This window comes from Gambusia affinis, linkage group LG07 (assembly GCF_019740435.1).
Source record: "Gambusia affinis linkage group LG07, SWU_Gaff_1.0, whole genome shotgun sequence".
Lineage (NCBI taxonomy): Eukaryota > Metazoa > Chordata > Actinopteri > Cyprinodontiformes > Poeciliidae > Gambusia > Gambusia affinis.
The window spans coordinates 16,662,965-16,690,636 of NC_057874.1; the positions used below are offsets into that span (position 1 = coordinate 16,662,965).

Below are 27,672 nucleotides of genomic sequence, written 5' to 3' on the forward strand. Positions count from 1 at the left end.
CAGCCTGGAAAGTACTTATGGGACAAAGAACCACAGTTTCTCACTCCATCCTCTATCACCGGTTTGAAGCCACTCAGTCAGGGTTCTGGAGGGTTCGGTCTGCTGGTTCTTCTGTATCTTCACAGTAAGTCTTTTCACTTTTTACATTCTTCCAACTGTGCAAAACCCGCACTCGGGGATTAATGCCTGATATCCTTTTGTAATTTGAGAACATTTTCGTGATTACTCTCCCTTTTGCTATTTAAACATTACAAAAGTCTGCTTTAAAGCTGCTAATTATGTTATTGTAATGTTAGTTTTACATTCTTTACATTTTGTGCTCATTTAGACTTCAAAATTAGAAAATGAACTAGGGCTACTTTAGCATCACACTTTTAGCCATGTTAGCCATCTGCACTATTACATAAGATTTTTGCTTTTATGCTACTTGCAGTGTTTTGCTAAACTATTCACTCTCTTAACTTTATCACATTTTGTCACGAACGTTAATGTATTTAATTGGTTTAATCACTGACAGACCAGCATAAAGTGATGCCTTATTATGAGGAGAAAAACAGAATACATGATTCTTAATCTATTTCTACTATTAAAAACATTAAAAGTGTAGTATATGTGTCATTATTCCTCCCCCATTACTCTGTTACACCTAAATAAAATCTTGTGCAGCCATCTGCTTTCAGAAGTCACTGAATTAGTCAATAATTCACTCTAATTACTTGTGTGTATTTTATTCTAAGCATAAATCTAGTCGTCATGTGAAGAACTGAAATCATTTTTTTAATATTAGTTAACAACACATCACAGGTGCAGAAAATTATCACAGCTACAGTAAAAACATAATAAAAATAAATAAATCTAAGCAGAATTTGGGGTATTTTTGTTAAAACTCACAAAGAAAGAACTCTGTGAGATTTGTAAGATTGCGGAGAGGATTGAAGCAGAGTTCAGATATATACAATATTTTATACTTTGAACATATAAAGTGGCTCTATCCGTCACATTGTCTAAAAATGGAAAGACTGTCTGTCTGTCTATATCAAGTCACAAAATGTTCACTATTAAGCATTAAAGTTGCTTTTCCTGCCTTTGCTGATGTTTAAGGGAGATATACCACATGTTTTACTTTGACTCCCAAGTGACGCCCCACACAGTTTGACAATTTATTGACCTTTCACCCAAGGAGGTGTTTGTACAAGCGCCTGCAGTTTGTTGGGCTTTCACCATGACGTCAACTCGGAAAGCTGCTTCCCCCCCACCTCATTCCATGTGTAATGACGAGGAGGTCTCCTCCTAACTTTCCTCTTTCCATACCTTAGCTCCCCCAGGTATTTTTGGTCCCAGAGCTGACAAGTTCAGAGTTTTTCATGAAAGATTAAAACTAACTTCAGTTTTCTCTCTGAACTCAAGTTCAGAGAGTTCAGATCAGCCTCAGGGTCCAGATCAGCAGATAAAGAGACAAGCAGCACCCTTTCTTCAGGAGCTGACATTTGCTCCCAATTAAGCTGCCAGACAGATACAGAGATCTGCTGCTTCTCATTGTTAACCAAAACACTCCAGATTCTGCTTAGAAGGATTTTTCGCCTCTGAAATTGAAAAGATTTGATTTTGAATTCGCATGTATGAGCAGAATGTAAAATATATGTTATGGAACAATGTTTCAGTTCAGACAAACTTGTTACAAAATACTGGAGCTGTGGTAAAATTTGATTTTATACTCATGGCTGCCTAGAGGCAGTGCAGTAATGCCTTTGGAAAACTGATTTAATAGCCAAGCCAGGATCTTATAAAGATTGCCCTCAGTCCCTGACATTACAGGCAAAAGTACCACAAACCATGGTTCAACTGTCTGGAAACCAAAAAGGATCTTCAGAAAGAGCTGGCGACAGCAGTTTTGTAAAGATGATAATAAAAGTCATATGCCATTGTATCTCCCTCCAGATAACTCATCTTTTCCACGTGCCATCCCCATAATGGTGAACCAACTTTTACTGATTTTGCTGTGCATGTCGGCGGTGAGCAGTGCCCAGTCAGACGCTGGCAAGCCTGTAATCCAGCTACGCCTCGGGGGGGAGAAGAGGAAACACTACGAGGGCCGGGTGGAAGTTTTCTACAATGGAGAGTGGGGGACAGTGTGCGATGATGACTTCTCCATCTCTGCTGCGCAAGTGGTGTGCAGAGAGCTAGGCTTCATGGATGCTGTGTCCTGGGCTCCCTCTGCCAAGTTTGGGAGAGGGGAAGGTAAGGAAGAACGAGTCTGTTGTCAGAAGGTCCCCTAATCCAGTAAGACCAAGTCAAGACTTCCTAAAAGTCAACCAGAAGAATCGGGGTCAGGCTTTTACAATGGTGTGGGGGGGGTTTACTTTATCACCCAACCGCACACATTCGAAGGCAGGCAGCAGATGTCTGTGTTCAGCTCCAGGTTTTCCACGGGAATCTCTGAATGGCTTCCAGGTTTTCCGTGTCTGAGTGGTAATCCTTTCTGGCGCTGGGTTTCTCATCAGACGTGAGCGGGGGCACATCAGTCCGTTCAGAGCGGGGAAAGACTGAAGGCACCGTAACCCAGACATAATCTCACCACTGTTTTATTTATTTATTTTTTTTTCCAACCTATACAGTTTCCTCTGTTGCCTTAGGAACGCTGATGACATCCCCATCTCTGTGAATGTTATAGATGCTGGTGGTCCTGCCAGTCATAAATTCAGTCAGGAGTACAGAAGCAGAGTAATCAGGTTTCCAATTAACTTCATGAAGCACAGCAGTCATTGTGGAAACTTTGGATGCTACGTTTCTGAACCTAAGCAGGTTTATGCATTTATTCATGTAGATATTGTGGCTGACAAGCAGTAAATCTTCATACTTGTAATGTCTGGAAGGAAAGACAGCATATACTTACGAAATGTTTTTCTGGCAGAGTGAGGAGTAAAAAAAGCCTGATATCATGTATCTATGGAATTTCTGGCATTTAGAGGTAGCCATGAGAAACTCTCTGTTTATATCATGTTTATCTTTCATCATCCACCAACAATAAAAGAGAAGAGAGAGGTTCCTTAAGTGTTCAGAGTAACCAGTTTGTGTTAGCGATCAAAATTGTATCCCTCTACAGTTTTTGTTTTTCACACCCCTTGAACAGTCCCACATTTTGTCATGTTATGTGATGTGCAGTGTTGGTTTTCTGCCTCCCTTCGTGGTTTCCATTCAGCTGAAAAAGACCAGTTTTGGTCCCATCTGACCGGAACACATTCAGATGCATATTTGCTATGAGACTTGCCTTTGCATACCTCGGTGGGTTTGAAGTGGGGCCATACTCTTTCCATTTTTGGATGACAGGATAAACATAGTTGATCCAAGACTGGAATTTTGTTTTGCAACCTAACTCTGCCTTTAACTTCTTCACAACTTTATTCCTGACCACTCTGCTGTCTTCATAGTGCTTGAAGACTGACCATCATTTGCCCCAACCTTTGTTCACAGATGTTCTCTTAAGCCTTCTCAGAACTACCATATTTAGAACATGGTGTCACCCGAAGCCCAAGAAAACACGTTTAGGTTTTTAGTTGTAGCATGACGACATATAAAAAAAACGTGAGGGTTGTGAGTACATTTGTAATTCATTCTATAACCAATACTTCTACACTGAAGATAGACATTTGCAAAAGATTTTAATTTACGACATAATGATATAACATTTATAAGGACTTCCTTTTTAGAGTAACTTTTTACAACAATAAAGTTAATAGATCACTATTTATAACTTTTAGTGAGACTCCACAGGAATACTGTCCTCTGTCCAGTTTAGTTTGAGTATTTCTTGGCTACCTTTTTGAAATTACAGCTCATTATTAAAATGAATGACTCCATTCGACAGTCCTGTGGCTTCTCTGTGTGGCACATAAAAGCCCCTGAAAATAAATTAAATTGTGGTTTTACCACAGCACTCATCATGGATACTTTTTGTTTAAAAAGTCCATTGAGACTTTGTTGGATCTTGTCCTGTAGCAATTAAAGTCAGGACTTGTACTATAAGTTCTTCCATTGTTCTTCCAAACAGAAGTACTCAGGAAAAGGGTGGACGACCATGTAATATGCAGTCACTGTGTTGGTATGATCACAACGTTCTTCAGAAACACTTTGAGGCCGTTACAAGGATGAGCGGCACATTGAACGCTCCCATGAGTACAGCTGTGTGGTTTTCCTCACGGCTGATTCAGATCTGCCAGCTGTGCGGCAGAGGACATGTACCAGTCCGGCTTTGGCTGCTTATGTCAGGGAACAAACACGGCGGCACGTGAGTGCATGTCTTTTCTCAGTGTCCTCGGTGGAAGCGGCAAGAAAAGAAAACTGTTAAAGAGTGCAGTGATTGTCGGCCAAAATGCTAAAGGTCACAGAGTGATGAAAGCACACATGAGAAAGAGAGGGAAGAAGAAAATATGCACAAACCACACCTGATTTTGTCATCACGATATTTACCATTCTTGCAAAATTTTCTGGTATTGTACTGATATCTAGACTTGTCAGGTGATCAGTGACCTGTGTATCTCTTGTTTCAGAACTACACTAGTGGCTGTTGTCGGGTGATAGGCTTTACGTTTCTCAGCTTTGAAATCAACTGTCTGAATGCCTGATATTTTAAGAAAGTGTCGGCTCCTTTAAATCAGAACTAAAAATATTGCAGTTTTCAAATGAAAGTCAAAGATTACTTTATCGGTTCTTTTCAGAATTTCTTGCTATGTAAGTGATGCCTAAATTTACTCTTACTCCCTTTCTTGTTATCTGCATCTCTTTGTTTTCATTGGAAGAGCCTCAAATATACCTTGTGTACATTTGCTGTCTTCTCTTGCTCCAGGTCGTATTTGGCTAGACAACGTGCACTGCACCGGTGCAGAGAAGAGCCTCGCTCAGTGCGAGTCGAATGGCTTCGGAGTGTCTGACTGCAAACATTCAGAAGACGTCGGGGTGGTGTGCTCTCAGAAACGCATTCCGGGCTTCAAGTTCATCAGGAACCAAGCCGTCGGTGGGGAGGTAGGCTCACGTAGACCTCTACTGTACAAAAGGGACCAAATGTGCTATAAATTACTAACACCTCAGCAGTGCTCGAAGCCTAGTTCAAGTACACACATGTAACCTGGACAGATGTTCTCTGCATTGGAAAATGCAGAGAAGGCGGCAGGCTTTGGATGAAAGAAAACCTTATCGCAGTAAAACTTCTTCCAATCGCTCAAAGTCAAGTTTTATTTTCAAATGCGTCCAACTTTCCTCACTGGGATTTTATTGCAACCTTTCAATGCATTTATGATCTTATCTTTTAAAGAATCAAAATATTGTGTGACCTGAACAGACACCTGCTGAAGTATCACCAGACATCACATTTCAGTAAGAGTAAACATCCAAATTGTTTTAATTTGGACGTTTACTCTTATTTTTTGCATGGAACACAGCAAGTCATTTTAGCCTGAAGATGCTCCCACATTATGAGTCTGTTATAAGTGGACACATCAGAGCTCCACTATGCAGCCTGGGAGATCATGGCGATGAGTCAGAGAGAAGGAATACCCATCCGGTCTGCCTGTAGGGAGCCCCTCTGCACCGGATGGAAAGTTGGTGTGAGCCTGTGGACGTGACAGTCAGAGAGGGAGGGAGGCCAAGGGAGGCGATGCAGACATTCCTTCAGCTTGTCCAAAAACAAGTGACTAAAAAAGCTGCCATTTAAAAATGAAGCAGCATTCATTGGCAGCTTCAAAGAGAGGCGATGCTTTCTCACTGAACTCATGCTTGGCGTTCTTTGTTTGTTTGTACGTGATGAAGGGTGGAGGTGTGGCTGTGTCACAAGTCCCCACAGCAGCCAGAACAGTGAATATGTTTTTGTCAAGGTCCAGTTAAGACAACATACCAACATACCTTGTTTGTTTTTCCACTGCCTGCTTCAGTGTTAGGAATGAAGGAAATGAGGAGAGGTGAAATTAAAATGTGTAATGTGGACTTACTGAACATTCTTGGTTTATTCCGGCTTTTTTACAGGTTATGCATGATGATAGCACCTCCTCATTCTCTATATGATCAGTATATTTAGGGTTTCTGGTGTGTTAGTGCAGTTCACTCCCCCGCCCTGTAAATATTTCCTCAGTCCAACCAAAGTCTTTTAAGTTAGAGGAGAGGAAAGTGAATAAGGTGTACCTACACCTTTTTCAGTTTGCTTGAAGTGACGGTAGCAATGAGCAACCCTGTTCCAGCAACCTGTTTATTCACAGCATGAATTGACATTCTGTGTTTAGTCTGGAAAGTGAACATTCCCAGCTGTGACCGTTGGTCTGTGCCACAAGGATGAAAGCACTCAGAAGTTTTCATATCCCCTGAACTCTCCCACATGCAACAGGGATAATCTTTAATGAATCTTATTGCAACTTTGTGTGAAAGACCAACACAAGGTGATAGTTCACAATTGCAAAGTGGAAGCAAATTGTCGTTTTTTTTCCTAATTCAAACATAGTCAATCCAAATCAACCAAAGTCAATTTGTGTGTAATAAATGTAATTCTGACACAAAGGGGCTCACAGATGCACTGGTTGCACCTCTCAGATTTTGTTTTTTGACAAACTTTGTGTTGGTAAAACCCCATTAAGCTACACTAGACTTTGGTGTTGTATCGTGACAAAGTGTGGAAAATTTCAGGGGTGTGACTTAAAATGCCGTGAGTGAAATCAAAGCACATTCATCTGTTGGAACGCCCCAGCCAAAATCCAAATAGGATGGCAAGACTTGAAAGGTGATTTTGGCAAATGCTCTCCATCCAGTTTGACTTGGGTTGAGGGACTTTTCAAAGAAGAATGGAAAAGAACTTTCTGTTTTCAGAAGTGGAAACTGGTAGAAATTGACCCAATAGAGAGACTCAAATGTCACATACAAGCCGGTAGAGAGCCTCACCGGTGTAGTGTATCCTCTTAATTCAAAATTACACAATTAAGCAACACTTTGAGATTGTCCAATACATAAAATCCCACTAAAATACATTGAGGTTTGCGGGTGTAACATTTGAAGACTTTAAGGGGTTGGAATACTTTGCAAGGCACTGTGTGTTTTTATAATTTTAAGACCATTCGTCCACGTTATGTCTCTCTGTTTGAACAAAGTCTTATTATTATTATTATTATCTTATTATTTATTACTGACAAATGTTAAATACCATCAGTCTTCAATGGTTACCCAACATCCCTACAGAACAATAGACTGATCATTCCTGAACTACAGAACCAACTTTACAAGCCACATCTGTGACCCAGCACTGTTTCCACATTAATCTGTATTAGTTATTCGCAGTACACAGATTTAATTTAGTCTGTGCAGCTCAATACAGTGTTGTTGTTATGACTGATCATTTGTTTCTTGTAGTGGTAAGGAATTTATGACATATATGACTGGTGCGGTGGTCAAACTGATTGTCAGCAGGAACATTTTTCCCCTAATTTAGACGAGATAATCCAACCAGCTGTGCAACGCTGTGATGTTCCAGTTGGAAAAACACCGTGCACAGTGGGATGTGTTATTTTAGTATAATTAGGGGTTCATTGCACAAGTTTGATAGCAGTCATTCTAAGAGGATGTTTTTGTTTTCCAGGACGTTTGTGTCACAGTTTAGGTGTGTAATCAAACAAGTAAAACGTGAGCTACAGAGGCAGCTGCAGTCTGCAACCAGAACAAGTTTACTTGAACCAAACAGTCACACCAGGATTCATCAATCTAATTTAAGACAGTTATTATAATAGGTTCATACACCAGTTTTATTCATTAAAACTGGGCGAAGGTTGCTCACGGACTTCTGTTCTCACGATTACAGATGGAAACCTGAGCAGGAGTTAAGCTCGCCTTCAGCACGGTGAATTGAAACAGCTTTTGAGGAAGAGACTGATGGAGGGGAGAAAGGGCGATTTATGTCAGGAGACTCCAGTACAGGCTGTCTGGAAGGCTGTTACCACATGTTCAACAGCTGGATCCTCCCATGGCCCAAGCTTCCCTTTGTGTCTTAGACTAGCCAAGCTGAGGACTTTCAGATTTAAGTTTTATGATTCAGTGTCTTCACATGGTGCTCCCTCTGTAAATGTGATGTGTTCCTTGTAAGCTGCAGATGTGATTCAAAGCTAAAACATTCATGTTGCACAACTAGAACCCCACTAATGTAACTGTTCTTGTGGAGATAAAGAACAGCCAGCTTCCTCTTAGTGTGCGCATTGCAACAGTAAGAGGTTTCACATTTTAGCACAAGAAAATATTATACAAGCAAGTTTTACAGTTGGTTTTGTGAGAACATTTTATGGCTGTCCTGTTACTGCACATGAAACCATGTGCTGCATATTACACACAGGAACCACGCCTCTGTGTATTGAAAACAAATGAGATGCATCTACTTGTGAATGTGAGATTTTATTAACTTTAATTAAACTCCCTCGCTCCACGTTTGGCAAATTTATTAAATTTTGTGTTGCAGTTTGGTAAATTCCCATCCAAAATGACTTTTCTTTTTAATTTCACTGCCAAGATGAAAGCAGGACGCCCTGATGGACTTTCCAGATGCGAAGCCTATCAGTTAGCAGCCACGTACATTTGGCAGATCGGGGTCCAGTGAGGCAGGAATCGGTGTGGGGCAGATGTGAAAGTCATTTCGGAGGTTTCTGGCTTGTCATCTAAACCGAAGCGTGATCAGCGTTCACACTTGCCAGAGCTTTGCAATGTGGGCTGGACGGCAGCTGAATGGGTGGGCATTTTACTCACATGTTGTTGAACGTGCTGGGGAAGGCCTGGGAGGCTGATTAGACTGGAAGAAGCGCACAGTAGTGGAAGCATTAGTCAGACATTGGCTAGACCACAGCCTCATGTTCACACATCTCCGTTCTGAGGGAGACCCGGTCGGAAAAACAAGTCTGCTCTTCAATTAGCAATTCCCAGAGTGCACTTCAGAGGCTGATCTGCTTTCTTCTCTCCCCTCAGTCACCACAAACATGGACTAGGAAATTATTTTTAGGAATACGTAGATATGAAGACTGTAGCAGTCATTGAGGCACAGTGAGAGTTGGCAAGCTTGAAAAAATGTTTGTGAAATTTTACAGTGAGCTGATATGAAACTAGACGTACAATGAGTTGCATATTTGTGCTGCATTAAGCTATTGTTTACATAACCCACTAAAAGTATTGAAACGGTTTTGCCCACACCTGTTTTTGTCAAAAATTAGAAAAAAGACTTATTATTAATACAACAGTGTGCTCACACTGGTGGCCTCAGTTCACTATTGTGCTTAGACTTCTGATGAGTTATTACTTATCAGAAACATTAAGAACTAAAAATGCTGATCAGATAATTGATTCTCACAGATGGATGATTGACTGATTTCAACACTCTTTAATTTAAGTTACTTTTTGAGAGATTTCACAACTTTCAAACTATGTGGAAGTGTACTAAAATGACTGTAGATTAATGATCAATATAATATATTAAGCATATTATATTTTAAGCATTTTTACATTTGTCTCATCTATGGTGGTTCTAATACCAAAAAGGCAGCAAAAAAAAAAAAATCATTTTTTAAACACAGGAAAGATTTCACAGCCCTTGTCGTGTTTTAGAAAGAATATGTTTAATTATGTTTTTCTTTTCAATCACAGTAATATCAGTCTAATTCCTGAAAACCGTGAGCGACATTTGGTTTAAATCCACTCCAGACTCTTTTAAATTCACAGCCTTTTGGGTGGGGTAATTGCTTGATCATTCCACCCTGGGCAGAAACCCAAATCCCCAGTTACAAAAACTGCCATTGAACTGGTCTAATTTTTCTAATATAAATGTGAATATAAAAATACTCCCTTTATGTATCATTGCGCAAATATCTTTTGTAAGTGTATCCAACTCAAGGTGTCTCTTTGGGCTGCACCCTGCGGCTGAGCAGAGTTAAAAACGGTCTGGCCTGTACAGCTGGGGTGCAGCCAGACGTATAATGTTGAGTTTATGCTTGGTGGTCAGGGTTCGGGAGGCTAGCGGGCGCCTGGACTGATCCCAGCTGTGCATATCTGTCCACTGCTCTTCAGTCTCACACATTCAGACAGCCGGTTTCCTCACTCTGAGCCAAACACAACACTACTCAGATCCATCCCAGTACCCCGTTTCATACCTGGCCTCACACCTGCCCGGCATGTTCCTTTCAATTCTTTTAATTTCAGAACTTTTTTTTGTTTGTTTCATTTTTAGTCTGTTTTATGCTTTTTGGAATCACCTCGCCGATCTGAATTCAATTAGTGGTTGTTTTGAAGTTAAAATAAGGATGATAAAATAAAACAGATTACATTTAGAACATTGATGCCTGATCCTGATCACGTATCTCAACCGTCCCTCCCACAGACGGAAAACACTCTGTCACGCCCAGACTACCAATAATTCCTTCATGAAGGAGTAGTCTTTACCCCCTCCAACCACTGCGGTCAGTGGGAGGACCGGGGTCGCTCCCGAAGCTCCGGAGGCTCCTCCTGCTCTCTGCAGTCATGAGTGTTCAGAGACCCTGCAGCCTCGAACATTCCCCGATGCTGACGCCATCCGCAGGAAACCACTCTGTGGGCAGATGTTTAATATTCTGGGAAACATGCCCGATTCTTCTCTTTTAGCTAAACTGAACTGGATGTAAGAAAAGTACTGCAATCAGCAGTTATATATCGCAAAACATCTCTTTCTTTGGAGTTTTTTTTTTGTTTGTTTTGGGTTTTTTTGCACATGTGGTAGACCTTCACACTCAGTCAGGAGCAAATGGCAAAATCTGTCTCATGGAGGAAGTTTTAGCTGTTATCCCATAAAGGTCTAGAGGTTAAAGGTGACTATTCCCACTTGATTTAGGGGAAGTCAGGAAACGTAACACTGATTGTTTGGAGAACCGCTTCCTGACAATGTGAGCAGCTGGCTTTGTATAACCTTTAGGGAGAGAAAGACTTTACTACCTTTCAGATACTCTAAAACTCTAAAACTGAACATGTCTCTTGCTTCCCGTGAAATAATCACATTTCTAGCATGAAGCGGTTTAATGTGCAGCACATGTGCAATCAGAGCATTTCACTGGAGTTCCTCAGTCTGCAGTAACCTCTGTCTTTTCTTCCCAAGATGGTTTCATATTTCTGAGGAATAGTCAAAGGCTGTGTTGTATTTATAATATATGAAGTGGACGGCTATCCTGGTTGTATACCGGAGAAACTACGGTACCTACATCATTTAAATAACACTTTGCAGACATTTTAAGAGATGGCAGTTTATTTGTGATTATGTTCCCTTTTGTAGTTACATAACCGTGTTTTATAAGCAAACACTCGGGGGCTGGATAGTCTCAGGGAAGGTTGGATATCACAGGGCTGATGTAACGTGGAGCAGCACGTTTTGCACAGCAGGTCAGAGGAATGTAGCTGACCGCCAGACAGGCTTCATGTGAGGAGATGAGGGGTCAAATTACCTGAATTTAGTCCGCTGGATGCGGTGATACGTGTAATTACTGTCATGCCATGTCCCGAAATAAAAAGCAACATTTTGCTTTTGAGACGAATTCTCGCCACAAAATGTTGATCGTACAACGTCGATGGTCATCAACATGGTGGCTTGCTTACGATTATTTCATATTACCCTAGATATTTTAGTGATTTAGCTAATTGTCCAACTTTAAGATTGCAATTGATAACCTTAATAATGTGGACTTCTAATGAAAATGCTATCAATTGTATTATAATATTTGATCATATTTTTCTTTAGCTTAACAAATGCAGCAGGAACCATTAAAATAATAGTTTTATTCATTTCTGTACTAAAACATTTAGAAAACATGTGCAATAAGAACCATAAACCATATAAATATATTAAAAAATCTTACATGTCATTCTAGTGAATAAGTTGTCACTACAGTGCAAAAATATTGATAAATACGGACGTTTCGAAAATTCTGCTTCTGTCTGTCGTGATGCAGTATGTTTTATTCCTGAGTAGCATATGTCCATTCAATGTCATTTTTGTCGCTTGTTAATATTTTTCAACAAATGTGGCAATTTCTGAATTGCATTTCTTTGTGCTGGCCCGGCTTCGAATATGTTCAACCAGACAGACAAGAAGGATGGAAAAGTCACGGTGATTGAGCAGGGAGTCAAAATAATTCCAAGGTGAAATATTTTTGGTCAGATTTACCAAAAATTAAGCACAAACTTGTCGATAATCATTGAATTTGCAGTAATAATTGTAATCAAAAAGGGGGTGCTGCACTGCTTGTATAGAAAACAGAACATAAAACTCTTATATTATCTGTTATTTTTCGTCATAACCAAAGTCAAACCTTGCTTTGGGTTGCATTTTGTCTAATGACAGCCTTTGCTTCGCTGGTCAGGGCGTGACGGTGCAGGTGGAGGAGGTGAGGATCAGAGCCACGTACTCCCACAGGAAACGGATCCCCATCACCGAGGGCTTCGTTGAGGTGAAAGACGGAGGCAAATGGAGACAGATCTGCAACGAGGACTGGACTGAGATGAACAGCAGAGTCGTCTGTGGCATGTACGGTTTCCCCGGTGAGAAACCTTTCAACGTGCGACCCTACAAGTGAGTAACGGCTCTGCGGCGGGGAATTGGAGTTTTGATTATGCTAATTTGCTGTAATGAACGTTTACATGTTGTATGGTTTACTTTGGGTTACGTTAAAAACTGTTTTTTTGGATCGAGTAAACACTGTGATGTACTATATATATATAATAGCTTTTTTTCAAATTCACACGTTTAAAAAAAACAAACGAAAGCCGTCATTTGCGGGCAGACTTGTATCCTTCACATGCTCTTTATGCTAAAAATACAGTATGTCTGGGATGTTGCTTACTCTTTTTTCGGGGTTGTTTTTCTGTTGGGTTTTGTAAGTTTTAGGTGTGTTTAGCCCAAACTAAACAGATGTTAGGAAACATTACACAATCAGCTTTGTTTACTCCGCTAGTCACTCACGCTTTCATCCATTTTCCACTCTTGAGTTGAAACACACTTGGTCCTGCAGATTGTTGGCACTGTCAGAGGAAGTCTGAGCAGATGAATGAGAGTCCTGGACGGGAACAAATGAGTGTACTACAGTCTGAAACCTTGGTTCTGTTGGGTTTTATGTGTCTTTCTCTGTCTGCTCACATGGGCAACAGATTCAAATGCTTTGTGCAAACGAGCAAACACACAGACGGCACCTGATTTTGTTCAATTTTTTTCCCCCAAGCACGCTCAACCGAATGGATGGCTGTGAGTGATTCTGCCAGGTCTGCTGCACCTGTTTCTCCATGTGCTAATATTTTTTGACCTTTAGCAGGAATGTCTGAAAAATCCACCCGGCAGGTCAGCGGTGGGCCCCACAAAAAATGTTTAACCTTAAGAAGCAGATTAAATGGAAACACTGAGCAGCCGTTCTTCTCCATGGATGGAAACACTTGTTTCAAACTATGTTTCACCGTTGTGGAGTTTCACGTTGTGAGGCATCAAATTCAGTCTGGTTGCATATGAAAAAATAACTATTAACTCGCTGGTTTTTACAAAATTAGTCCCAATGCACCATCAAATTAAACACATTTCTGTATTTGAATCAGTTTGGAGCACAACGTGGAAAACGTCAAAATGTTTCTTCTGGTTTCAGTAATTGGCTTGATTTTTTCCTCAGATGCAGCTCTACTTCAAAATCATCTGTTGGGGCAAACAATGTGCATGAATGAATTGGACACAACTAGAAATAAAACTAATTAAATAGCTTTTTAAAGCATTGCAAAGAATTTATCCTTCAACTTTTATATACTTCTCTTAAATGCCATTGGAGGGCAGTGGTGCATTCACAAGTGCCTAAATTGTTGGAAAATCAAGATGAGGATGATGATCCACTCCTTCTCCAAAACACCTGAATCAGATGGATGGTTTGTAATCAAGTCTGCAGAGTTGGAGGAGGGATGAATCCAAAGTGTCAGGATGGAACCCACATGGTTTTTGTTCTTTCCTCCTCAGACTGTTGGCGAAGCGCCGCAAGAAGAACTACTGGGGTTTCTCCGTCAACTGCACAGGCAACGAGGCCGACCTGTCAGACTGCAAACTGGGCAAAGAGATCCAGCTCAAAGGCAACAACACATGCAGACGGGGCATGCCTGCTGTCATCAGCTGCGTACCTGGAAGGGCCTTTGCTCCCAGCGTCAGCATGGGTTTCAGAAAGGCCTACAGGATGGAGGTTGGTCACATTATAAATGATTGGCTGCTATCTTTATCAGCTAGCAAAGCAAGAAAGTCCTGTGCTGCTCTCACACCACTTGAGAGACAATGACACATGCTTTTCAACATTTTCCATAAATTCAAATCTGAAAACTGTGGTACGCATTTGTATCCAGACTGTATTGAGTCAATACTATGTAGATCCCAGTCAGACTGGATCCAAAGTGTCTAAACATCAATTTTATAGTCTTGGCCAGAATTTTAAAATGCCTTTACTAAGTTTTCTTCCAGGACTGCTCTGTAATTGGTCTATTTATGTCCATCAGTCCTCAGATCAGCTCTGACCAGCTTCTCTGTGTTTCTTTTAGTTTATCCACCATACTGCTCACATTTTGGGGGAGGGGTTAAAAAGCACTCTTCATCCTTTTGTAGTTGTTCTGAATTCATCCATCTGCCAAATATTTGCATGTTTTTTGCTTCCCCCCCACGTTGCGGCAATCATTTAAATGCTCACCATCTGCAACATATCCACAGTCTTATTTATTTCGTGCGATGTTTCCACAGCAGCCCTTAGTGCGCCTGAGAGGCGGGGCTATGATAGGTGAGGGTCGAGTGGAGGTGCTGAAGAACGGAGAGTGGGGAACCGTTTGCGACGATAACTGGGACATCAGAGCAGCCACCGTGGTGTGTCGGGAGCTGGGCTTTGGCAGCGCCAAAGAGGCCCTGACTGGAGGCCGCATGGGTCAAGGTAACCAGAAGTTTGTCAACAATGACACCATTATATGATGCAAAATATGCATTTACTGATGTTGAAGAAAACACTAACATAATTCAGGAATATATGTATAGTTAAATCTACCCACTGAATTTAAGATGAGCACTTCCAAAGTAATACTTTATTAAACTTGTCTGTAAGCAGTGAAACTTAAAAAAAAAAAGTTAATTTCTTCACATCTGAAACATCCTGTTGTATAATTTGTAATTACTAGCACCCCAAACAAAGATGTGTTTATAAGAAATAGTTGTTATGGTTAATGTTGACCAAATTTGGAGCTGTGAAAAAAAGATATACCTCCCTTATTTTCCTCTTTTTTGTTTGGGGTGGTCTGATAAGCTTGGCTTCTCATCCAGCTTTTAACTTTTTAATTCTCACTCTGATTGTAGATATGATCAAGATTAGACAAGTAGCTATTTGTGGAGCCACTTCCTTCCTTATAAAGATCAGTGCACACTTCCATCACTTGAAACGCTTTCCCATTTTGAAGAGACGTTTGGAGAAAAGAACATAAATCTCACATCATATTTACACCAGGAAAGCTTTTTAAAAGTTTTCTCACACCCTGATTAGCTTTAAAAAGTAAAATAAATTTAGTTCATGTATTTTATTATTATAGCTGCTATATGTCTTTCTATTATTTCCCCCCCACACTGATTAATCCTGTACTTTGCCACATTAAATCTAAAGAAACGTTGGATTTTTTTTTAGAGATTATTCTGCTGAACTGAAAACAAATGTCTTTTTAAAAGGATCTTTACCAGGGACAGAGGAGCTTGTATGTCCAGCTGTGAAAATGCGAGAGGGTGACCTTCACCTCCTCCTTATCTTTGGCTGCAGCATCACCACCTGTTTTTGTCTCACCTCAGCCCGTCTAGACTTGAAGTCAGCACATAAACGCAACACAGAACGTATGGAGCAGCAAAATGGTGTTTACACACCGAGCCCATTACTGAATCTGTGAAATGCAATATCCCACAGCTTTATAAAATTCATATGGCTGCAGGAAAAGTTGTATTTTTTTCCCCCCCTCCTTCTGCCTTTTTCTAAAAGCAAAACAGAGGAGTGCACAAAATGTTCCAGGGAAGAAAACATGTTTTATGAGTTTCAGGAGAGGAATTCTGGGTTGGAGCACGGACAAGGCTGTTTCAGGGCTTCCTGGTCAAGCCAACCTCTCGACTTACAACTTTCACCCCACAGACTTGGATATAGTTTGTCTTCCGAAGCTTTAGCTCAGTTCACAAATGTCAGTAAATCCCGTCACTAACAAGACACGCACTGATCAGCCCTACAAATCAGCCTAACATGGAGACGGCGCCCTCTTTTGCAGACCTGTTGGGGTGCAGCCCAGAGAACATCTGGAGAGGGCAATTACAGATGTTTCAGGGGAGGCGGCAGTAAAAGAAACTTCAGAGCTTCATTGTCTGTCATAGCTGGCTGCTTGTTTTCTTTGCAGTGTAATATCATTCATCTGCCCCTTTATGGAACGTTCTGTCTGAAAAACAAGGGAAGAGACGTGTGCTTCTTTAATTCATAGGAGAATTGTCGTGCGACAAAAATATCAGATTATATTTCCTAACTAGATTCCTGACTTTCCCATGTGCTTGCTGTGTCCCTGCAGGAGTGGGCGCTGTCCACATGAACGAGGTGCAATGCTCCGGCTTTGAAAAGTCTCTGACCGAGTGTTACTTCAACCGGGACTCCGTCGGCTGCAGCCACGAGGAAGATGCCGCGGTCAGGTGCAACGTTCCTGCCATGGGCTTCCACAGCCGAGTGAGTCTGACGCCACGTGGTTGGTGCTTTTTAAAGAAAACGCACTGCTCTGCGTTTTGAATGAAACGTAAATGTAACCGTCCCTCTGCCCAGCTTCGGCTGAGCGGCGGCCGTAACCCCTACGAGGGTCGTGTGGAGGTCCTGGCGGAGAGGAACGGCTCTCTGGTGTGGGGCTCGGTGTGCAGCGACAGCTGGGGGACCATGGAGGCGGTGGTGGTGTGTAGACAGCTGGGGCTGGGCTTCGCCAGTCATGCTTTCCAGGTAATTTCTCTAAATCTGGTTTCTCCTCCAAACGGAAAGCTTCTCTGCTAACCTGCTTGTACTTTTCTCCCGATACGATGAGCCAGCCCCTACCCATCCTCCAACAACAGAGAAATCTGTTCTCTCTTCCAGGGCTGCAAGAAAATAATGACATGATTCTTTTCTTGCAGCTTCTTGATACATTATTTATGCAGAACATTTCTTTTCCTAGTGTGCTTGCCAACAAATGCTAAAAGTGATTACTACACTAAGAAATGCCGCAGAGACACATGAGGACTTTCTCTGAGTTCTGTAGCTCTTTTGAAGTATGACAGATCCTGGCCAGAAATAACTTTTTTTTCACCTTTTTCTTTCTCCTTCAGTAGAAAAGTGTGTGCAGGCTTTGGTTTATTATCTAAAGCAGTGGTTTTCGACCCTGGCCCTCTAAATCCACTGTCCTTTGTGTTTTGGGTGTGTTTCCCTGCACACCTGCAGAAGTCGGGAGTGTGAAAGAAGAGAAACACCTAAAACATGCAGGGCAGTGAGTTGAGAGAACCAGGACTGAAAACAACAGCTCTAAAGTGAATTCTGCCTGTCAGAACAGACCCGAAAATGAGCAATTTTTGTATTTTTGACACTAATATCATTGTTAGAGATTCTCAGTTTTTCAGATATGTGTCCTATGCTTTCTCGTTTAGTCTCTGCTATTTCCACGACGTCTTTGTGAGGAGACATTCCTCTACATGTCTTAACAAAAACACAGCCAGGATCTCGTAAAAGAGCCTCCAATTTGGAAGAAAAGAATCAAATAACATGGGATGCGTGTGATCAGTTTCCATAATGTAATGTTAATAAAACAGATTTACTTTGCTGCAGTTCTGGAGGCAGGAAGTGATGATGGGTTACAGCCACAAGAGAAATGGATGGCATTACATCAGCCTGCCGGTGCTTCCCAGTTTAAACCTGTTTGGTGTGTTTGTGTGACTGTGTACGCCATTAGCTCTCTGTCTCTAATAAGCTTTAGCTTTACTTACCCCAGAGGGCAAAAATAAAGATGCCACTTGCTTAGAAAAACATCAAAACCAGGTTGTAAGTAGAGAAGATTGGTTAATGGAGGAAACCTTATGGCAGATTTAAACGTGCAGCCTCTCAGCAAGACTTTAGAGAAAACTGTGAGCAGATCTTTGAAGTGCAAAGGAGCCTCCAATAAAAAAAAACAAAAAACAAAAAGAACAACACACACATGGAAACACTGGAGCAGCATCACATTTCTATCCTGATTGGTCCGTTTTTATGTCAAGAGGTGAGAGGGCAGGGAGAAAAACACCCCGATGATTTGCTCTGTATATGAACCTACTTTATAGATGTTGGGAATTTATGGCTTCAGATGATCCAAATCTGGAAGGTATGCGAGAGAATTACAGGGAGGAGGGTTGATAACTGCAGCTTTATGAGTGGAACCTCGACTAGATCCGGCGAACGCTCTAAATCGACGAGAGCATTTCTGTGCCAACTTGAAATTTCAGGCCACACATAATCCGCATCTAGATAATTATCCTAAACTTAAAGTTCTCGTCTGTGTGGTTTTTATTGCAGAGCAGGTCCTCTTAAGACCCACTAGAGTCTAGTTCCTGTCTCGCTCCGATGGTTCTCCAGGCGAACCCGACCACCAGATGGAACATGTGACAGCAATCTTAAATCTACACTTCTGCATATCTGCTCTTCTCCTCAGCCCACCAGCAAACATATGCATCACCCCTTCCACCCCCAGTCCAGCTTCCTTTGTATCCTCCACTTTCACGGTCGCTGGTGGAAAGTCTGACGTTTTCCCTTGCACAGGCTTTCCATAAGGTCTGCAAAATTGTGCAACAAAGCTGAGTCAGGGCTGGGCAACATCTGCACAGCTCCTTATTTTCTGTGGGCGAAGGGGGGTGGGGGGATTAAATTATTTGATTGGACTAATGCCAACAGTTAGATAATCGCTTCATAATGTATCTATAGCATTGTATCCAAAACAACCCCACACGTCTCATGGTAATCAGTTTGGTTGCCAGGAACAAAACTTGGTCGGCTTATGCCTGGATTTAAACAGTTAGTCACATTCTTTTCTTTTTTTTATGCAACTATTTGCATTCTTAACCAAGAAGAATTGATCAAATGGCTACATGTGTATAAGCTCTTACTGTTACTTTTCTTGAAGCTGAAAAGTCAGAATAACTGCTTTTGTATTTATTTATTTATTTTTTTTTATGCCTACGCTTAGGAAAGCACATTTTATCTTGATTGTTTAATCATATGGCGTGTTACTTCTGATTGAAATTCTCAGGAGACGTGGTACTGGGAGGGAGATTCATCGGCCGACTCTGTGCTGATGAGCGGCGTGAGATGTTCAGGAACGGAGCTGACTCTGGATCAGTGTCTGCATCACGGCAAACACATCAGCTGTCCGAAAGGAGGCGGACGCTTTGCTGCCGGAGTGTCCTGCACTCAGAGTAAGAAACGGAACAAAAGCACCACGTTCGTGTTTCATTTACTAAATATATACTTTCTGACATTAGTTAGAAAGTATATATTTCATATTGATCTTAATGCCTTAGGATAAAATATACACACGTGGCTAAAAACATGACAGTTGTATTATTAGTTGATTGTCTCTCAACCGCAAACCTCAATGATTTTGATTGAGACTTTGTGATAGAGTGACAGAGTAGAGCAGGACTTTCATTAAAATGCTGTGGCACTCATCTCCATTCAGCCTTCTGATCCTGTTGAAAATTAAAGATATATTTTCAAAGACTTTCTCTATCTAATCTGACTGAGCTTGATCTATTTTGCAAAGAAGAATGGCCAAACATTTCAATCTTCAGATGTGCAAAGGTGGAAGAGACTTAACCCAAAAAAAACTGCAACTGTAATTAACTCAAAAGTTTGCAGGATTACCTTTTGCTGCAGAGGGTGGAATAGAAATTAAAAGTATGTAAGAATGCATGCCACACTTTCCAGATTTTTACTTGGACAATACTTTTGAACCATATGTATTTGTCCCTTCAGGTAACGAGCTACTTCCTGTTGGTTTATTGTATTGAAATTGCCAATAATTAAAGTTTGTTTCCAATGTGACAAAATGAGAAAAGGTTCAAGGTGTGTGAATATTTTTGAAACTGTCTGTATGTAGAAAACAAACTGTTTAGTTGCTGTTTTAAAAAGTTCAAAGTTGGTAATGGATAGTAGTAAAAAAAAAAAAAAAAAGACCTTGAATCTGTGGACTCCTCTCATGCTGCTGTCGTCCTCACAGCGGCCCCAGACCTGGTCCTCAGTGCTCAGGTGGTGGAGCAGACGACGTACCTGGAGGACCGGCCCATGTACGCTCTGCAGTGCGCCCACGAGGAGCGCTGTCTGTCCAGCACCGCCGACAAAGCCGACCCAAGCTCCTACCGCCGGCTGCTCCGCTTCTCCTCCCAGATCCAGAACAACGGCCTGTCGGACTTCAGGCCGCGGGCGTCGCCACATTCCTGGGTCTGGCATGAGTGTCACAGGTGAGACCTCACCTGCACATGCTGACCTTGTTATAGCTACTCGGAGACTCTGATTTAGTTTTACTATTACTACGAGTCGTAAATGTACATCAGCTGACTTGTTGTTGGACAAAACTAATAAGATCTTCTTAACAGATTGTTGAAAGATTCAAAAGATTTAGTTAAGCTCCTAGATGTGTCCGTTTTCAACGCTCCTTTGTTTCCCTGTGTAATCCAGACATTACCACAGTATGGAAGTTTTCACCCACTATGACCTGCTGAGTCTGAATGGGACTAAGGTAGCAGAGGGACATAAAGCCAGCTTCTGTCTGGAGGACACCCACTGCGATGAAGGTAGAATCCAACACTTGCCTTTCCGTTTTGTAATTTAGAGACTCTGGATGTTCTTTTAACACTGAAACTAACTTTAAGAAATACTCTACCATCGTGCTGTTTTCTTCTTGATTAAAATGAGCATTACTTTAACTGATTCTTCAGACACAAACTGCAAACATCTGCTCTAATATTTAGGCATCCAGAAAAGGTACGAATGTGCCAACTTTGGCTCTCAGGGCATCACAGTCGGCTGCTGGGACACGTACAGACACGACATCGACTGCCAGTGGATCGACATCACAGACGTGAAGCCAGGAGATTACATCCTGCAGGTACAACAGCCGCTCTGCTTTTCCAACTTCTGGTGGAAAAGTCGGTCTCAGATTAGCCTGCTGTCTCCTGTAGACCAGACAGACTCTCTTTCTGCACATTTGCCCTTTTTTCCCCCTTGTTCTCTGTCTAAAATGTTACACGATTGAGCGAAGGCCCTTAAAAGAACACGAAACGTGTTATCTGGTTGACTAGTGCAGTTAAACCTCTTTTGAGAACAATACTATTAACTCTGACACTGTTCTTTCTTTCAGGTCGTGATAAACCCAAACTACGAGGTTGCAGAATCGGATTTCACCAACAATATTATGAAGTGCCGCACTCGCTACGACGGACACCGGATATGGACCTACAACTGTCATATAGGTGAGGACAGCTTCTCCTCCGACAAAGTTTTTACACTAAAACTGGACTGTGTGTAGCAATTCAATGAATGGCAGTGAAGCTGAATGATGGAAATAGTGCAGAAATATACAATTGAACATACTAAGTGACTTATAATCTCCGAATAGAAACTGACAGAGGTTTTTTTAAATTATTTTTACTATTGTTAAAATACAAAATTCAATACTTTGTCTGTCAGGCATCGATTGAACATTCCTTTAAAGATTCAAAGATTATGAAAACAATAACAAGGTGACATAAAAACAGAAAGCCAAAAGTCCCACAATCAAATTATGGCATCTTATCCTTTATAACACTTATTTAATAAATTGTGGCACTTTTGGTCCTCATAACAGTAGCACAGTTAGGAATAACCTTGGCTCACACTACAATTAGTAAACTGTAAATTGGGAAAAAAAATAAATAAATATTATATATAGAATGCCTTGTACTTTGCACTTATTAATCTTTGTCAAAGACTATGAACAGTTTTAACAAAAAAAAAAACAGCAAACATCGGTAAATGTAGAATATTTCTGAAAATTACTTTGTGAACAAGTCTTTGATATGTTAAAAAAAATGTTTTAAAAAACTTATCTTCTCGTTCATCAGGACAACAAAAGGAAACAAAGTAAATCTTAAATATTCCCAGGCAACTGAACATATTTCAGGTCAAACCAACATGCAATAGAGTTTAATTTAAAACATTTTGAGTCTTTGGACCCATCTGAAATAACCAAAATATCTGTTTCATCCTTGTTGAGATATTTGCCTTATTAGTGTTACCGAAAGTGAACAATATATAGCACAAGTTGGGTTCAGTTACAGAAATCTGAGGCGGCTCTTCAGAGTTACTGATCGGAGACGGGTCTGTCAAGTCCGGCTGTGGAAACAAAAAAACAGAAGAAAACATTAAACGAACATTTTGCCTTTTTTGGGGGGGGTGAATTTCTTACATTTTTATTTCTGGCTTCACAGGTGGCACATTAAGTTCAGACGTAGAAGACACGATTCCCGGATTGCTGACGAACCAGCTTTCACACAGGTAGACCAGAGCAAAGCGCATCACAAGGACGGCACTAGGAAATTTTCTGACAACCACTAGAGGGAGCTGTGTGGCGCCGAATCGGAGCAGTGCTGGATCATCGTTGTGCTCAGGGTTCAGCTGGTACAATAAACAACGACTCCATAGGACAACGAGCTGCTTGTTCAGTAAATCCATTTATTCAGTTGTGCAGAACTGTGTGTTTTAGAGTCTCTTGCTGTTCTTGAAAGTGTTATTTTGACCTGGTGCTCATGACGCAAAGAGAATTAAAGCCACGTAACTTATTAAACCAAGTGTGGCGACGAGTGCATTGGAAACCAAAGCTTTATAATGTGTGGACTGCATCAAACCAAAACTCAGACACCATGTTCCTTAATGCAAGCAGTGATTGAATTTGTATTATCATAATCGTATACTGTGCATTTATCCCAAACAGCTGTGATGAAAAGCAGCTGTATAAATTAAAACTGTCAAGAGTCCAGAAATTCCCTCCACACAAAAACAAATGTTGTAATTCATTATAAAGGGACGAGCCAAAGCTTCTGGCAAGGACGTTCCTGTCAAGACGGGAAAACTCCTGTTGTCAGGATTGAATTTAATTAGCTAAACATTGTGATAAATTGCATCCACTTCTAAATGACAGGAAAATAAAAGTCAAAGTTGATATTTTTTCTTTGGAAGTGCTGTGTTCAACAGATGCTCTGGAATTAGTTCCTGCAGCGATTTCCAACGTGTGTGAGGGATTTTCTTTCATAAATTAAACAGGAATGAAAGAGAAACAGAGAAGGGTTGTTTGTTTCCACTAAACGCTCGTCTCTGATCTGTGCCTGTTCTCTAAATGTCTTGTTGAACTATCTCCATCAGGGACTTTGGTACCTTTGTGAAATTACTGTAATGGCCACACTTGTACGTGAAAATGCCTCTCAATGAATTTGTAAATGTTTGAATGTAGAAATGTAAGAGTCCTTCATTTTACAAGGATCCTTCCAGTTGCTAATTGTTTTAATATATTGAGGTGAATGTGGAAATGCATAACGGTTTTAAATAAAAACTTGTTGAAAGCAACGCGTGTCAATCAAGAGTGTGTGTGTCCACTTTTGCTTACCTGGATATCTGTACAGTCTGCCTCGTCCCTGTATGCCTAAAGCTCTGGTCACCATCCGTTTGGCCACTGCGCAGTCTGTCCTGGGACGCTCCTTCACCGGCTGGAGAAATTCTTGAAGAGGACACAAACCGTTCAACTGACTATTGAGATTTCACCAAAACTGTTTACGGTAGCTCAAAGCGTCCTACCTGCCCTTTTGACCGCCTTGCCCTGTGCTTTTTTACTCCCCTCAGAGAGAGCTCGAGTCTTCAGCAGCGGGTGGCAGATGGAGAGGGCGTGGTGCGCTGCAATCAAGACAACCCCCACCGACTTCAGTCACCATCAGTTCAAACAGTTCATCGCGTTTAGTGTACAGTGGAAAAAGCTCTGACCTGCCGCCTGGCAGGAGAAAACGCCCAGAGCGTGTGTGTTGTCCACCCACTTGATCTTCATTCCACCGTCACTGAGATGCGATGGGAGGAGAAAGAGGAAGAGAGCGGGAGGAAATTAATAAACAGCTGCATCTATCAGTGGGATATAATGCAGACCGCACCGTGTGAGTTTCTACTATGGCAGAGACTAATCAGGATCCTTAATCAGACAAAATTATTGCACGCTAAAAAGTCCTTTGTGATATGAACATTGCACACTGATATTGCAATAATGACAAATGTGTGATATACTGCAGCCCCAATTTGAACAAATTTAGGAAAATGTCTATTTGAGAGTTCAGACCTCTTCACCCAAAACACAAACTTCAATCTGTTTTATGCGACAGCCCAACAACGCAAAGCAGTGCATAATTGTGAAAAAGTAAAAGTACATAGTAGTCAAAACGCTATCAAGAAGGAAATGAGAACAGCACTGAAAATGTATTTTTCTAGCCTTTCAGTCAGCAGTTATATATGCGGAGTACTATGTGGGCCATAACATTATAACCTCACCTGTATTCTGTGAAAGCATCCAGGAGGTCGTCAGTCTTGAAAACAGGTGGAAAGTCATAAATCTCAATGACATGGCTGAAGTCATCCGAGTTAAGAAACACGTTCTCATAGATTGCGTAGTCATTGTGAACAAGCTCAACAAAGATGCCTGTCTCTTTAAGATGCATTTTGATCTGAAAGGGAAAAAAAAAAAAAACAGCAGAAAGCACCTCATGATTAGGTAACTATTCAGGTTCTTACATTTCTCATGCTGGAAGACTCAGGCTTTTAGAAAATCTTTAACATTTGCCAACATGTTTCTTCAGGCTGAAAGTATTACTAATGTTCTGGAGTCCTGACTTAGGTCTGATAGAGAATCTGTGGAGGGAGCTAAAAATTAAGTCCATGGTAAAGAGGGTCATTGGAAATATAAAAATAAGATTTTGTTTGTAGATAGAACAATTTATTTAATTCATTAAGTGATTTTTGAAAAGCTTTTTGATGTAAATTATATTTTCTTCAAAATCCAGACTCCTTTTACATTGGTTTATTTTCCTGAGAAATGCCTGTCCCCAATTAGAAACAAACCTCTTGGTTGGATGAACAATTTAAATCTAAATCTGTCAAGGTTATAAAAAAAAACATTTAGAAAAAAACCCCTCTAAAATAAGACCTATAACCTACCAGTTCAGTTACATCGTCTGTATCTGTGCTTGTATCCTCAGCCTGAACATTGTTGAAGTTTTCTCCCTCTGCTTCCTCCAACTTCAACTCTGCGAACGACAGAGACTGGTCCCAGACAACAGTCTCCCTTTCATCCAGCCCTAGTGCCAACTTTTGAGTCTGTTCCTGGGGACAAAACTGTGAACTGTTCTCAGGAACATCAGTTATACCGTCAGCGCCACAAGCTTCCTGTGCAGAGGAGGCTGAGTAAACTTTTGGTTCTGTGGCCTTGGGGCAAGAACAAGACTCTGAAGGAGAGCTTCTGCAGCACTGAGCAGAACATTTTATGTCTCTGTTTGCAGCGGAGCCCTGTGAGTCCTGCAGAGACAGCCTCTTCCGAACGGCTCGCGGCAGGTACAGGGGCTGGTCGGGCCTTTTAGGTGTTCGGCTTTGTGACGAGGCTGAAGGCTTCAGCTTGACGTCGGGTTCCTTCGCCGCCCTGCTGCCGGGGGGCTCTTCAGAAAGGCAGCTGCTGGTCTCTACATCACTGTCTTCTTCTGACTCAGCCCTACAGAAAAACAAACATCTTCAGTTGGGGGTACCCTGATTTTCTTTCAACAACCAGTCTCAATTTTCACACGTCAAAAAGCGACAAAAGGACACAGACAAGCTGCCTAGTCTTGCTTCTTGATAATACGAACCACCTTTATCTTGGAGATAATACAAGATCTACTTCACTACTTCTACTTAGTAGCGAAGTGGAACTTCACTACTAATCGCAAAGGCATATATTTAAAAAGGAAAAACGTGTACCTGAGCTCAGAAGGGCAGACCACCACCCTACGGCACCAGCTCTCCCCTACAGAGAAGGTGGTGAGATCTGGTATGTCTTCTATTGTCCTGTGAATCAAGTATCGCAGTCTGCTGGGTAATGGGGGGAACAGAAGCACGCTGCACAGACACACACAAAGGGCAGACGGACAAAGATGTCAGCTTCTAAAGAAATTCAAAAGTTGATCTCTAAGTGTTTTCGGAGTGGATGTCATACACAAGAAAGTACATCAAAAACCTACTAAAGACATCTCACTCAGTAAATTCTGTGTTATGAGTGCTTTCCAAACAATTCAAATGAGCAGAAGCAAATCAGTGGATAACGGTTCATGCATTTCGAAATGCTGACATTTCCACAGAGGACGTGATAAGTAAGCCAGGAACTTCAATCTTCTGATTGAGTCAGAAACAGGAACATTTTTTAAAAAATTAAAAATCAGAAACCGACTAGTTATCAGGCAAGGAGAGAAAGTGATACCTAACGTCACCTGCAAAGGACAACTGAAAATACAGTTCAAGGAAAGGCTCTGAATTCAGAAAGCATTTTTGTTCAACACAAACATCCTCATTTTCTGCAGTTTTATTATTATATAATGTTTTAGTTTGGTTTCTATAGTTGGCTTTCGCAACTTAACTCAGTAAATGCTTGTCAGATTTTAAAGCACTCCAACATGACCGCCACATTACGTCAGAGAAGAAACAAATTCATGGCAAACCATATCGCAATAGTGAGGCCCATTTAAATCAGATTTTAGATGCTACATTTACATATATCACAGAAATCTTGTAATAGGACACAGATATAGCAAATCAATAAATAAATAAAAGCAAATATTAACGTAGGCCAAGAGCTACACCTTGGGGAACTCCTGCATCAATGGTTTGAAACATTTCTTCTCTCTCTTACATATATCATGATTCTCTGGCAACATAAAGCAACATTTTGTTACTCCATAAGCCTAAAGATTTTGTTGAAGTTTAAATGTTTTTTTTAATTATAGTATGGTCAGATTTTCCGATAAAAGCAATCAAAGTAGTAACCATCTGGATTTAAGTTTAGTTTCTTAACAGCCCCCTCTTTGGGTCACAATGACGGATGTTCAGCACTATACTGTCGTCTGGGGAATCTGATGCGGTACATGCATGTACAAGTTGTATATACAGAAGTGATGCTAAAATATGCGAGTGCTGAAGCCGCTTCGAGCTTATTTAGTTGTAAAGGAGGCAAGCTATACTACTACTTACTTCTTAAGGCTTCTTTTCTGTTGGTATGTTTCCAGATCATCCAAAACATGATGCAAAAACTGATTTTCTTGCTTTGGAAGATAAACGCCATCGTAACAAGGAAACGCCAGGGTGAACCAAGAGAAACGAAGACTATTTGTTGAATTTTTATTGGTCTGAACAGTCAAAATTAACGTACCATTGGCCTAACTAGCTAGAATACTACACAGCTATTTTAACACTCTGCATTTGACAGATGAATGCAGATTTAAACCGTCGATAACAACCGTCAGATTTGTTAAAAACTAAAGCTCCAATTGCGCTAATTAACATCAAGCAGGAC

General features: G+C 41.1%; 2 protein-coding genes across 2 annotated transcripts in view; one reads left to right on the plus strand and one right to left on the minus strand.

The window, feature by feature from the left end:
• On the plus strand, positions 1-23,669 carry loxl2a (lysyl oxidase-like 2a). The gene is made up of 14 exons (XM_044122134.1): positions 1-124; positions 1,939-2,238; positions 4,844-5,019; positions 12,384-12,592; positions 14,009-14,225; positions 14,771-14,954; positions 16,603-16,754; positions 16,848-17,015; positions 19,321-19,486; positions 20,290-20,530; positions 20,748-20,863; positions 21,041-21,177; positions 21,430-21,541; positions 22,538-23,669. The coding sequence occupies exons 2-14, from the start codon at positions 1,971-1,973 to the stop codon at positions 22,606-22,608; spliced, it is 2,217 nt and encodes a 738-aa protein (XP_043978069.1). The 5' UTR covers positions 1-124; positions 1,939-1,970; the 3' UTR covers positions 22,609-23,669.
• r3hcc1 (R3H domain and coiled-coil containing 1) overlaps positions 22,239-27,672 on the minus strand; it is a 6,851-nt gene continuing 1,417 nt past the window's right edge. Inside the window, exons 2-8 of the mRNA XM_044122135.1 lie at positions 26,088-26,225; positions 25,296-25,842; positions 24,633-24,805; positions 24,081-24,151; positions 23,898-23,993; positions 23,710-23,820; positions 22,239-22,442 (exon numbers count right to left, since the gene is read on the minus strand). Coding sequence (XP_043978070.1) covers positions 22,411-22,442; positions 23,710-23,820; positions 23,898-23,993; positions 24,081-24,151; positions 24,633-24,799 — 477 coding nt within the window. The 5' untranslated portion in view covers positions 24,800-24,805; positions 25,296-25,842; positions 26,088-26,225 and the 3' untranslated portion in view covers positions 22,239-22,410. The remainder of the gene's footprint in view (positions 22,443-23,709; positions 23,821-23,897; positions 23,994-24,080; positions 24,152-24,632; positions 24,806-25,295; positions 25,843-26,087; positions 26,226-27,672) is intronic.